Source organism: Chelonoidis abingdonii, chromosome 6 (genome assembly GCF_003597395.2).
Source record: "Chelonoidis abingdonii isolate Lonesome George chromosome 6, CheloAbing_2.0, whole genome shotgun sequence".
Taxonomy (NCBI): domain Eukaryota; kingdom Metazoa; phylum Chordata; order Testudines; family Testudinidae; genus Chelonoidis; species Chelonoidis abingdonii.
The window spans coordinates 935,445-949,679 of record NC_133774.1 but is presented as its reverse complement, the minus strand read 5'-3'; the positions used below and the strand labels follow the sequence as shown (position 1 = coordinate 949,679).

Genomic DNA, 14,235 nt, shown 5'->3' with positions numbered 1-14,235 from the left:
GTCTGGCTCACTGCCCCCCAGAATGGACCCAGCCGAGGGGCCCGGTTCGCTGTATCTACAAGCTCTGTTTTAGACCCTGTTCCTGTTATCGAATAAACCTCCGTGTTACTGGCTGGCTGAGAGTCATGTCTGACTGCAAAGTGGGGGTGCAGGACCCTCTGGCTTCCCCAGGAACCCGCTGGGGCGGCCTTGCTGTGGGAAGCGCACGGAGGGGCAGAGGATGCTGAATGCTCCAAGGAGAGACCCAGGAGGTGAAGCCGTGTGAGCTTCTTGCCCTGGAGACTATCTGCTCCGAGGGAGAGGAGGCTCCCCAAAGTCCTTCCTGGCTTTGTGGGGAGCAGTTCCAGAGCATCACCCAGAGACTCGGTGACAGTTACACCCAGACAACTGCTCAGAGTTACACAACATACCAACATTGTTACAAACTGGACTTTCAAGATATACGATTTCTGCTGTTGTTCCCTTGCTTCTTTGACTTGGAGCTGAAGTCTGGCAGTTTCTTGTCACATCTGGCGAACCCTCCTCAGCAGCCAGCAGCTCCATGCCCCCCTTATGAGCTCTTTCTTCTCTCTCATCAGGCTCCTTCTTTCTTTTATCAGCTTCTTTCTCTATCTCAGCAGCTTTTCTTTCTAATGCAGGTTTTTTGTCAAGACTCTCATATGCTCTTTGCTCATCCATTGCAACTGCTCTTTAACCAACCAAACTCTCAATACCAAAATTCGAATTTGGATAGCGTGGGGTTCTGACCCAAAGCTTAATTGACCTGGTTTTGTGGATCCTTGCACGACTACGCCACTGTGACGGTGCTGCCCCTGGGAGCCAGCTGAGGTCACTCAATTAAGGTGAACTGCAACCAAAAGGGGGCAGACCAACCCCAGAAGCTGGTGGTTATTCCAATACATAGATTTACCATCCAGCACAGAACAGCTTCTACAGTACCTCACTGGTTACTCAGAAGTCCAAACAACACAGGTCCCTTAAAGTGCCCAGCCTCAGGCCTCCATCCAGACACATCTGAGGAAGTGGGTATTCACCCACAAAAGCTCATGCTCCAATACATCTGTTAGTCTATAAGGTGCCACAGGACTCTTTGCTGTTCATCCAAACACACTTGTCAGATATGATGATAATTACTGAAAATCTTATCTCATCATATAAAAGAAAAGGTTCTTCCAATCCCAAAGGATCCTCTAGGTACTTACACATTGATTGTTTAAGAATTTTTTCCAGTATCTTTCCAGGTATTCAAATTAGGTTGACATATCTATACATCCCCAGGTCCTCTTTGTTCCCCCTTTGAAAGAGAGGCGCTATGTTTGCACTTCTCTAGTCCTCTGTGACCTTAGGAGTTCCTCTGTCCTCCAGGAATTCTCAAAGATAATTGCTAATGGCTCTGAGATTGCTTCAGCTAGTTCCTTAAGTACCCTGGGATGAATTTCATCAGGCCCTGCATCTAACTGATCTAAATATTCTTTAACCTGTTTCTTCCCTCCTTTAGCTTGTGTTCCTTCCCACTTGTTAATATTAACTGGGTTGAGTATCTGGTCACCATTAACCTTTTCAGTGAAGACTCAAGCCAAATAGGCATTAACCCTGTGAGCCTTGTGATGTCATTAGTTACTATCTCTGCCTCCCTGCTGAGCAGTGGACTTCCACTTCCATTCATCTTTCTCTTGCTCCTAATGTATTTAACCTCTTTTCTCAGAGTCCTTTCTGTCCCTTGCTAAGTGTAAATCCTTTTGTGCCTCAGCCTCTCTCATTTTGTCCCTGGAAGCTTGTGCTGATCCTTTGTACCGCTCTTTAGCTATTCATCCATCTTTCCACTTTGTGTTGGATTCATTTTTGATTTTCAGATCATGAAAGAGCTCCTGATGGAGCCATATTGGCCTCTTACTATTCTCTTCGCATTGGGATAGGTGGCAGTTATGCCTTTCATTTTGTCTCCTTGAGAAACCGCCAGCTCTCCCGAGCAACTTTGTCCCTTAGATTTTCTTTCCATGGACCGGACCTACCAGTTCTTGGAGTCTGTTAAAGTTGACTTTTCTGAAGTTCATTGGCCTTATTCTGCTCCTTCCTTTCCCTAGAACCATGAAATCATCACTTCACAATCACTGTCACCCAAATTCCCTTCCTCCTTCAGCGTCACCATCAATTCCTCCCTGATGGCCAGAATCATGCAGAAAATGACTGTTCCCCTGGTTACCTCCTCCACTTCCTGAAACAAAAAGTTGTCCCTGACACATTCCAAGAACTTACCAGAAATTTTGTGTTTTGCTGTATGACTTTTCCCGCAGATGTCTAGGTCATAAGTGTGGGAACTAGGGTGCATGGTTTTACATGGGGCTCTGCTCCTGGCCCCTCACTTGCCCCCAGCCTCGGCCCCCTTACCCTTGTCCAGGTCCCCCCTTCTGGAGACATGGCACTGCTCCAAGCACCAGCTCTGGTGGGCAGTGGGGCACATGGACGCGAAGGGGGGGAACACAAGGTAAAAAGTTTGGGAACCGTTGCTGTACTGTCTCTTTAGCTTTCAGCACCCCTACTATACAAAAAGTTCCAGCGTCCCTGGCTTGGGTAGTTAAAGCCCCTCACTACTGCCAGGTCCTGTGTTTTAGATATTTCTGCTATTTGTTCTAGAAATGCCTCCTCTGTCTCCTCCTGCTCCTGATTCGGTGGTTTATAGTAGCCTCCCCATGACAGGCTCTGTTCCTGTCCCCCCCCCACCAGTGGCTGTGGTTCCCGACCAATGGGAGCTGCGGAGCCAGCACTCACGGCAGGAGCAGCACGTGGAACCCCTTGGCCACCCTTCTGCCTAGGAGCCGGACATGCCGGCTGCTTCCGGGAGCTGACCGGACTTTTAGCGGCCTGGTCAGCAGTGCTGACCAGAGCCGCCACTGTCCCTTTTTGACCAGGTGTTCCAGTCAAAAACCGGACACCTGGCAACCCCAACAATGGACCTGGGGCAGACTGGAACCCCCTAACCCAGCCAGTCTCCCCTGCCTGGGGCCAGGTGAGAGCCAGCACCTGCTACTGCAGAAAGGCCCCATGTGCCACTCCTCACCCACTGGACTAGCCATTCCTCCTGCCATGGGGCCAGATTGGAGCTGGTACCTCCCCTGCATCCTCGCCATGGGCCATCACACACACTCCAGCTGTGATGGCTCCTACACAGGCCCTGTTCCCAGGTTCCCGCAGGCCACCTGTTACCCCGGCCTGAGTCTGCTTTCTCTCTCCTGGCACTGCCAGTCTGAGGGGGCGGCTGTGCCGGGGAATTCGCAACGTGCCATTCAGGGCTCCCTGCGCTGGCACAGCCCTCACAGTCACTCTATCTCTCACTATCTTCACCTTGGACTCAGTTCACAGGCTCCCATGCTGACTGCCCGAGTCAGGCTGCAGGTTTGCCTGAGCTCACAGATTCCTAGAGTCCCAGGGCAGAAGGGACCACTGTGATCACCCAGTCTGACCCCCTGCACAGCATAGACTGTGGGACTAGTCTGACCCCCAGCACAGGACGGGCCAGAGAACTTCCTCAAAACAATTCCCAGAGCAGATCTGTTAGAAAAACATCCCATCTTGATTTAAAAGTTGTCAGGGATGGAGAACCCCCAGTGACCCTTGGTAAACTGTTCCAATGTTAAAAATGTGCCTTATTTTGAGTCTGAATTTGTCTAGCTTCAACTTCCAGCCATTGGATCGTGTTTAGACCTTTCGCTGCTAGACTGGAAAGCCCATTGTTAAACATTTGTTCCCCAGACAGGTGCTTACAGACTGTAATCAAGTCACCCCTTCACCTTCCCTTTCTTAAGGTAAGGTTAAGCTCTTTGAGTCTATCACTACAAGGCAGGTTTCTAAGCCTTAAATCATTCTTGTGGCTCTTCTCTGACCCCTCTCCATTTTATCAACGTCCTTTGGGAACTCTGGGCACCAGAGCTGTATTCCAGCAGCCGTCGCACCAGTGCCCGATAACCTCAGTGCTACTCCGCGAGGTTCTCATTTACATGTCCCTAGCTCAGTGAGGTTCCCATCAAAACCCAGCACTGCAGTGAAGTGTGTGTGTTCTAGGCAGTAACCAGCCCAGTTCTGCCTGGGGGGACGTAGCACCCAGCCTGCCCCGCCAGCTCTCCTGTACCCACCAGGCTCCAGCCACTGCCCTTTGCTCACAGGCACTTCCTTTAGGAGCCCATGTGGCCTGAGAGTGACCGGACGGCCAGGCACTGAGATGTGGGTGCTGTGAAGAGCATAGGCTGTCGAGACTGAGGAGTCATTGCTCAGTGCCCCAGCACTGCTGGGAGGACACCACAGGGTGGCTTCGCTGTTCTGAGAGATTATTGGCCCCCCAGTAGTCCCCAAGGACCTGCTGGGAGCCGGTGCTGGCATCTGTCCGGACAGGCCCTGTCCCAGAGAATGTACAGGTTTAGTAGCAGAGACATGGGAGGGTGGAGAGGGGGAGATGGTAGGAGACGAGGGTCCCAGTCGAGGGGATACGAGGCTGCAGTTTTAGCATGTGTGGGGTATAGAGGCAGCATTGCTTAATGCCACCCCTGTCCCCAGTCCTAGGGCAATTCCACCCCCAGTGGGACTTAGCACAAACTCAGCTGTTCCCTCTTCTAAGCTGAGCCATAATGGTCCCCTGCGAGCACTGGAGGGCAGCACACACTGGCCCCGCCCCACTCAGCACCTCCACCCTGGCACACACCCTACACCAGGGCCAGACGGGGTTTGGTGGCAGCTGGGGGTCCCCCTCACTCAGTAGAGAACGTCTCAGCAGCCCATTTAAAGCAGCCGTAAAGCAGCAGAGCAGTGCCCAGGGGTGCAGCCCAGGGTTTCGGCCAGGTGCGTTGGAGCCCCATGGAGTATGGAATACGTGGGGCGCTGCCTCTCCCTAACCCCCAGGGGCCACGCCTACTGCGGGAAGGTGCTCAAAGCCTGAGGCAGAGTGGGGCTGCATGAACGGACGGCCCCTGTTGTGGCCCCAGGCCTGGTGTCCCTGAGTCAGAGTCGCCCGAGGGGGCCGGCTCGATGCAGGCACTGCGGGGGTACTGCATGCCTGGCCACAGCTGGAGCCAGCGTTCCAGGGAAGGCCAGCCCAGGGGTTAGACAATATTATCGCCCCACTGTCGGGTCACTGCGTGTCCCTCTCTTCGCTCACCCGAAAGCCACAGCCCCCACTAGGCGTTGAGCCAAACCTGGCCTGAGGTGCCCATACTGGCTGCTGGGCCTTTTCCTGCACAGACCCAGGTAATAAAGTCCAAGCGATCCCTCCAGCGTGCTTCCCTGGGCATTTCTCAGCACGGAACCTGTGCCAGCCTGGTGCTCTGGGGTTCTGCTCCAGGCTGCTTTGCCCCAAGTCAGCGTCACCGGCCAGCATCGCCCCCGCCCTGCTCCCTCCCTTTCCAGAGCAGCACGAACCAGCCCGGAGCGTCACAGGTCCTTGGTATTCACCCACGAAATCTCATGCTCCAAAACGTCTGTTAGTCTATAAGGTGCCACAGGATTCTCTGCTGCTTTTACAGCTCCAGACTAACACGGCTCACCTTCTGATACAGGTCCTTGGGACACTTCTGCTGTGCTGGGAAGGGTCCATTTCTTCTCTTCGCCAGGTTCAAACCCAGGGCTGTGCTTTGCCTTCACCTCGTGGCCACCACCTTCCTGCGGGACGAAGGGGTTCAGGGACGAGCAGCAAACAGAGTGGTGAGTGCATACACTGCACCAGCACAGAGCGGGTGCTGTCTCCAGGCAGGCTTGGGACACAGGGAGCTGCTGGGAACTTGAGAAGAGAGGCAGGGAGCAGGCTGCCCCACCCATTGCCCCACCCTAGCCCTCAGCTGATGAAGATGGGGGTGGCCAATCTGTAACAGGAGGGCACAGGCTCAGCCTCACTTGAGGGCTAGGCAGCCTGGGGCAGCTTCACTTCTCTGCAGCAAAGCGAAATATCTGAACACCGCCCCCCCGCCCCTGCCCCTGCCCCTGCCCCTGCTGCCACTGCCCCGCCCCGCCCCGCCCAGCAGGCCTGTCTCTGTGTTGCAGCAGGGAACACAAGCCAGCCTGGGCTGAACCTACAGAAACCCTCCTCCTTATTGAACTACGTCCCTAATCAACAGCACAGAGAGACCCAGACCCCGACCCCTTGCTGGCTGGAGGGCAGCGGGTAGGTACAGGTGGCTGGACAGAGAGGCAAGCACAGAACTCCAACCTTATTACTTGGAAGCAGGGTCTGAAGGAGCTCTCCCCTGACAGCCAGCAGGGAGGTGGGGAGACTTCAGGACCAGACTGTATTTACATGAACCCCCCCTCTGTGTTGGTATCCAGCAGACAGAGCCATGCTGGTCAATGTTGGGATACAAATCACTTTAGTACTGACTGCAGGGGGGTGAAATGCTGTTATCCATGTTTTTAATTGTAGGAGTAAAAGGGGGGCAGGGCTGTGCTTACCTTGCCCCAAATGAGGGGCTGTCCTCAGCTGAAAGGACCTCATTAAGCCAGAGCCCCATGAAAGTAAGAGGGGTAGAGACAGGTGTCCCAGCCAGGGGGTGTGGATTCTCCCTAAAATAGGGTGACCGGGTTTTATAGGGACAGTCCTGATTTTTGGGTCTTTTTCTTATATAGGGGCCTATTACCCCCCGCTCTCAATTTTTCCACACTTGCTGTTTGGTCACCTGCCCTGACAATCCCCAGTCTCAGAACTGGAAGGGACCCCAAGAAGTCATTGGGTCCAGCCCCCTGCCTTCACTAGCAGGACCAAGTACTGATTTTTGCCCCAGATTCCCTAAGTGGCCTCCTCAAGGACTGAGCTCGCAGCCCTGGGTTTAGCAGGCCAATGCTCAAACCGCTGAGGCATCCCTCCCCCCTCTGCTTTGAACTGTTTCCTCCACTCTTCTAAGATAAAATAACAGGCTCCTAATGAAGCCTATTTAGCTCGAAGGCTTAAATTAGAGCTTGTTGTGGGGCAGTGTTTCTGCCCAGCCTGCTAAAAGCTGACAGTCACTAGGTCAGAGGTCCCAGCAGAGAGGCTGGTGGCAGCAGAAGATAATTAACAGTCAGCTGGCAGGAGCCGCATGAGTGGCTGCCAAGGCAAGTGCTCAGAGGCCAGAGTGAGCCAGGTGACTTCTTCCCCAGGTGGGAGGGGAACTCACCCAGCTGCGCCTCTGGGTTTTGGGTCCTCACTGACGCAGGACACCCCCTGTGAGTGGGGTGCAGTGACGGAGCGGGGGGCACAGAAAAGGAACGGTCGGCTGTAGAACGGAAGAACACGGAGGTGGAAGCTCTGCCCCATTCACTCTGGGTGGGCGTCCTGCTCGTGGCATTTTCCCTAGTTAATGTCAGGTGACTTCCCTCCTTTCATGAAAAGTGTCTATTCTACACTCTGTGCTTGCGAGAGGGGAAGTTTTGCCTCTCAGAGGCGCCGTGGGGTGGGGTGTAATTGTCCCAGGTCACTGTGTGGGGGCTTGAGATGGTTCTGTGTTGTATGGTTGAAAAAGAACCTCTAGCTATGGAACCCGGCCCTGGTTGCTGCTGGCTCACATACTCCCCAAAGGGGTCTGAGTATCCGGGGTGGGTGCTTAGTATTAGCGATTCAGGTGATCATGCCACTAGTAAGTAGACTGGTGGTGCCAAAAAGTCATTACATGAAGCACATCCTGGCACTGCATGATGGGCGTACACACCATTGTGTGTGATGGCTGGGAATGGACTGGGAGATCACAAGTGTTATGTGACACTGTGTGGTTTGTGTGGCAAACTGGGAATGTTCTTAATGTTTTCTCTGAATACTGTGTTGGTGCCTCAGTGTCCCCTAGGCAGTTCTTAATATCTAGGTGGTGGGATAAGGGTGCGTGATTGCTGCAGAGCAAAGGGCCAGTGCACCTAAATGCCTGGCACTCTGTCTCCTGGCAACTGATGGCCTGGGCCCCTCCTCTGCAAAGGTGCCAACTGAAGGTGTTGGAGACAAAGGGATCAGGTGACCTCCTGGCCCGGGAAAGGAGCTGAGCAGAGAGGAGGGGCTGGAGGGGGAGTTAGTCTGGAGCTTGCTGGGGACGAGGAGTGAAGTGCAGACCTAGGGGTCTGGCTCACTGCCCCCCAGAATGGACCCGGCCGAGGGGTCTGGTTCGCTGTATCTACAAGCTCTGTTTTAGACCCTGTTCCTGTCATCGAATAAACCTCTGTTTTGCTGGCTGAGAGTCACGTCTGACTGCAAAGTGGGGGTGCAGAACCCTGTGGCTTCCCCAGGACCCCGCCTGGGTGGGCTCGCTGTGGGAAGCCCACGGAGGGGCAGAGGATGCTGAATGCTCCAAGGAGAGACCCAGGAGGTGAAGACATGTGAGCTTCTTGCCCTGAACAAGTCTGCTCCAAGGGAGAGGAGGCTCCCCAAAGTCCTGACTGGCTTTGTGGGGAGCAATTCCAGAGCATCGCCCGGGGACTCCGTGACAGTTTGCCAATCCAGCTTCATCAAAAGTTCACCCATGGGCGTGGCCTCAGCAACTCATGGCGCCTGTGCTGATCCATTTACGGGAGGTTGTGGGGGGGATGTTTTTAATAATAATTTATGCTCATTCAAACTGGATTGAGGCAAGCGTCTTACCCCACTCCACAGCCCAGACTATAGCTGATAAATGGCATCTTACCTTTGCCATGTTGAGGTTGCCTGAGTCAGACAGGAGGGACAATGGTACCCAGCTCACTAGTGCTGTAGTTCAGGAATTTATTTAACAACAAAAGAGCATCCAACACATTCGAGCTGCGCCCTGCCACCCTTCTTCGAATGGCTGAGTGGCATGGGCTGTGTGAATCAGAAGAGAGGGAATGAAGAAGATGCCACGTGGGAGCATGGAAGCCAAGCAGGCCAGGCTTCTTTTCCAGGATCGCAGGATACCAGAAGCTACACCAGGAAAGCCAGCCGCAGGACTCTTAATGGGAAGGAACCTAGGAATTCACCTGGTCTCTTTGCACCCTGATGAAACTGCTGAGAGAGGAGCAGGCTGGATCCGATGTACGAGCACCACCACAAACTTTGTAAGTAACACACTATATGCTCTTAATTTTTGCAATGGCCCTCACTGGTTATCAGGCCACATCTTAGCACAGGTGGGACCCTGTCCTGAGTTACCAGGTGGAAGGCACATTCGTAGACATTAGTCAGCTTACTCTGCAGGACCACGAGGAGATGCCTGCAGAGAATTCTTTTGGAGCTGGAGGTACCAGGTGTTATGGTGCCATTAGACCACCCAATTGCTCCATCCAGACATATTGAGACAGCTGAGGACTGCATACCAACCCCAGCAGTGGACCTGGACGCGAGGCCAGCCGAGGGATTGTGTTATCAGAGAGTCCTGTTGCATCCGCTATCAAGAAGTGCGGGTGTTTCCACTGAGACTTTCCAGAGACTCTCCCAGACCTAGATACTGACTGGACATGCAGTGGTACCACAATGACACCAGAGGGCAGAACAATCCCTTGTAAGTGTCTGAGGATGAGGGAGGTTGATCCAACCTCTTCGTGAGGAGGGTGGGTTGAGTTGTTATAATGGTTCCACACACTCCGTTCTCCCCCCACCACTGCCCATGAGGCACCCACACATCCCTCCAGCTCTGGCCCCAGCTTCACCGAATGGACCGGCTGCACCGGCGCTGGGCTCTCTGGGCCTGCGGAAATGCAGCTGGTGCAAAGCAGGAGCGCGGTGATGCTCCTCTTGCCTGAGGGTGGCCCTGTCACTGAGGCAGTGGCTCTTCCAGAGCCAGGGAAGTGTGAGCCATCCCATGGGACAGGCACATGGCAGCAAGCCAGCGAGACGCACCTGGGCCACCACAGCTGGAGACCACCAGCACCTCTTCCAGGGAGGGCAGCTGTGCAGCAGCCCTGAGCCACAGGCCCATTCATGGTGCATGAGAAGCCACTACTCACTCCAACAGGTTTGCTGACTGAAGCTGTGTCTACGGGTGACCTTGGCAGGGCTGGCAATGGGCTAATCCTGACACCTTAGGGACTCTCGGAGACAGAACCTGACCTGTCCTAAACCCTGGGCTATTCTGCAACTGAAATGAGCCATCAGCTCTTGAGGACTCCCTGCACACTCCGCCCAGAGGAACAAACACACTATTCGGACAGCTCCTCCCAAGGAGATCCTCACCTCCCAGAGGGCGTGACCCCCAGGCTGCTGCACACTGTGCAGGGAGATCACACAGATGCAGGAGATGACGGAGACCACAGGACACTGTCTCTGTTGCCATGTTGGCATGGAGATACTCAAGTGACGGGGACCACACAAGAGTCTTGACAGGCAGACAGATGCGTGGCTTAGGGAGCAGGGCACTTGGTGAGGAGGTCAGGTTCCACTTCCTTCCAGGGACACTGTGCAATCATGCCATGAATTGCTGGGCAGAGTCAGGCCCTGTGCTCCCAACGGGGTGTTTTGCCTGTGCCGAGAGCTCGTGCAAGGGTCATGCTGACACCCTCTGTGCAAGGGGATGGGCAATGGACTGGCTGCAGGGCCTGGCGTGTGCTCCCTGCCCAGGGTGATGGCACACTGGGAGCACGCCGCCCATTGTCCAGGCCAGACAGGCCAGACTAGAAAGAGGAGAGCTAAGGGACTGGATGGAGGGGCAGCAGGACAGACTGGCTCATGGGGACAGGTCTTGTTTAGTCTGCAGTGATCTGGCAGTGAGGAGATGGGGCCAGAACAGTGAAGCCAGCTCAGGGCTAATGGGACGTGAAGGAACTGCTGGAGGTTGGTAGGCAGGCAGAGCTCAGGGCGCTGAGAACAGAGGCACATGCAGGGGCTGCCAGCCTGGGGCACCGTTACATATAAAGCTCTAAGATGCCAGCTCCAGATGCCCAGAGCCAGTCCCTCCTGGGGTCTGAGGGGCACCGGAGGGGGCAGGAGAACAGCTTCCCTGGCCCCTCTCCTGGCATTTGCACAGCCAGCCAGGTTAGAAGGGAAAGGCACTTGCTGTTAACAAGCAGGGGTAGCTGTGATTGGTCCTGCTGCCCCCTAGGAGTCATGCCCTCCCCCTTGCCCTGGCTGCCAGAAAATGGGGCTCTCTGTTTCCAGGGTGTGGCTGGTCTTGCAGGGGTCACTTCTCAAGCTGAGATCCTGGAGCTGCAGAGTCTGGCTGTGTTACTGGTTTGATTGGCGTTTGTCTAACTTCCTGCACAGGGCTGCGTGGGAATGGGATGGTGTTACGTGGTGTGAGGGGCCCCTGGCCTGCCCCAGGCAGCACTCAGCAGCCAGCAGAGAGACAGACTATTCTGTGATATGCCAGAGAGGGCGTGTGTCCCCAAAACTGGTGCCCTGGGGCCTGTGGCTCATGGCAGCGGCACAGGCTGGGATCGCACCTAGGTTGCATCATCATCCTGACCAGTCACACAACCAAAACCTGGCGGCTGAGACTCGGCTGCCTGGCTGGGCCCAGGGGATGCCCACTGCCCAGCTGAGTTTAACTGAAGCTGCTGGAGAAGGAGGCTAATCCTTCCCTAGGGCGATCCTTGGGTGCCTCTGGCGTTACTGCTCCCAAACCTGGTGAGAGACAGCAGAGATGCCAGGCCAGGGACAAACACTGCTGGCAAAGGACCCGGGGTCAAACCCCAAACACAGCGTTGCCCCATCCTGGTGCACTGCACCCGCCCTAGTGACACCACAGGGGCTGGGCCTACACTTGTATAACAAGGCCAAGAGACTCACCGACCAACTGAGTGACAGTAACTGCTGCTGCCAGGGAGAGGATCTCTAATCAGCGGCGTGACCAGGGGAGCAGCGAGGGCAGCAGAGGCCCATCCGGCTTCTTCAGCCACATGCAGAGGCAGCGACAGTCAGGAATGGGCCTGGCCTGAGGTTGTGGGCGGAAACATCTCAATAGCCATTAGCACCTCCCTCATGGGAACAGCTGGAGGCATGAGCTGAAGAGATGCGGCATCCAGGCTATTACAGTCCCTGGCCCAGAGCCAGCTCATGAAGCAGGAACCTGCTCCCTGGATTAGGCCCTGCAATGGGCTCTAGCCCTCTGCAACACCGAGTCAGGGAGAGAAGCCAGTGTCGGGGCGCAAGAATTGCCAAAGTGGATCAGCCCCAGGGTCCATTTAGCCCAGTGTCGTCTCTCAGATACTGCCAGCACCAGGGCTAAAGAAGGAGATGAAAGAACCCTGCAGTAGCAAGTGTGGGATCATCTATCCCGACATCAGGTCTTCTCCTGGTCTCCAACCGCTAGAGATTGATTCCAGCCCTAAGCATGAAGGTTAATATCCCTGCCAGAGCTTGTCATTCATGGCAGGACTGTGGCTTTTTGAGACACAAATACCCAATGCCCGTTTAAATTTTGTTAATTACTCCTGAACACATTACTCAAAATCAACAAATACTCCAAAAGACACAGTCACGCAACTGAGAAAGAAGGCCATGCTGGTTAAAAAACTGGTTTAGAGGGGAATTGAAGCCCGCTATTTAAAAAATGTAACAAATGGAAAAAAGGAAAAGAGTATAGTGAGGAATATAAATCAGAAGTTAGGAATTGTAGAAACTTGATAAGGGAAGCAAAGGTACACAAGGAGAGAGCTGTGACCAGCAGAGTTAAAGACAATGAGAAGTTTTTTTTTAAAAATACACTGGAAACAAAAAGAATCCTGACAATGACATTGTTCTGTTACTAGAGGAAAATGGTAAAGTTATCAATAATAATGCAGAAAAGGCAGAAGTATTCAATAAATATTCACATTTTTCTAATTAAACTTCCTCTCAACTGATTTTGTTCATAGTTGCTTTCAGCTTTGTGAAATTGGCACCAAGTATGCATATTACTGGTCTTGATTTTATTCTGCTTGCACATTATAAAAGAAATCAAGTCATGATTATGTGTACCTAAGCGACCATTGATGTTTAGTTCTGTGATCAGTTCCTCTTTATATGTTAGGACATTGAGAGAATAAAGAATTCCCCCATGCTGGCTGCAATAATTTTTGTGTTAGCAGATTGTCATCTATAATGTTTAGAAATTCCAAGAATATTTTAGTATTTAGAATATTTTAGTATTGGCAGCATGAAACCTCCAGCACATGTCTCTCAAACTGAAGTCCCCCACAGTCATACAGTTTCCGCCCTACCTATGCATTTTACATTGGTGCGTAAGGAGATGGTCATCCTGTTCCCTAGTATGATTTGGTGGTCTGTAGCAGACACCAGCTGGTAGCCAGTCTTGTGCTTCATCTGTTAGGACATTGATCCATAAGCATTCAAGATCATTTTCTTCAGAGTTATCAGTGACTTGGAAACAGGTCATGGTATCAAGTATCAGGAGGTAGCTGTGTTAATCTGTATCCACAAAAACAATAAGGAGTCCAGTGGCACCTTAAGCACTCACAGATTTATTTGGGCATAAGCTTTGAAAGGGAAATCTGTTAGGTGCCACCGGACTCCTTGTAGGTAAGGCTATTTTTGACACAGTGCCACTCCCCCTCCCCTTTTGCCCACTCAATCCTTCTGAAATAGGCTATAGCCATTGATTTTGACATTCTAACCGTGCAAATCATCCCACCGATTTCAGAAATACACTAACTCAAATTAATGCTCTTCCATGATGAATGCAGCCCAAACAACGAAACATTCGGCAACTCCCACGGCCCCCTTCTGCTTGTCCTTACTCCTTGTATTATGCCTGTGCTTCAGCCCTGCTCCTTCAGTGACTCTGCATGAGAGATGCTGTGCCCAGTGGATACTTACTGATGGGGCTATGGCCATACAGAGCTCACTGTCGGACTGGGGCCATGAACAGTAAATTTCTTGGGGCAGGAGCCATGATTGTTGTGATGAAGTGGGAATTTTTTGTAATATTTTTATGAAGCCTGTGTGTGCCTCAGTTTCCCCTGTGTGCCACATTGTTACCTGGGGTGGGAAAGGGCTGTTTTCTACCAGGGCAGGTGAAGAGACATAGATATGGGTGTCGCTGAGCTGTCTGGGCCTGATCCCCATATCAGTGGAGCCTCTGAAAGACAATAGTAAATCCAATTACCTGGACGTTGATACCTAGCAACCAACACCCCGAGGGACTCCCTGCCTCTCCTTAGGGAAACTGAACAACAGTCCCCCAGCTTCAGATCAAAGGACTAGGGAGCTGCACGGTGTGGCGGGGATAAGCATTGGCTGCTGGAGGCTTTGACCTGGGATTCGGACCAAGGAGATCAGACAGATGGAGAGACAGAGCTTGACCCAAGGGGTTCCCTACAGCATGGCTGGGCTCTGGGCTGGCCAGACCGGAG

General features: G+C 53.2%; 1 protein-coding gene across 1 annotated transcript in view; it reads right to left on the bottom strand.

Annotated features, from left to right (window-relative positions):
- Positions 1 to 8,627, bottom strand: part of NPR2 (natriuretic peptide receptor 2) — a 77,176-nt gene extending 68,549 nt beyond the window's left edge. Inside the window, 1 exon segment of the mRNA XM_075067468.1 lies at positions 8,619 to 8,627. Coding sequence (XP_074923569.1) covers positions 8,619 to 8,627 — 9 coding nt within the window.
- Positions 8,628 to 14,235: the final 5,608 nt, after the last annotated feature.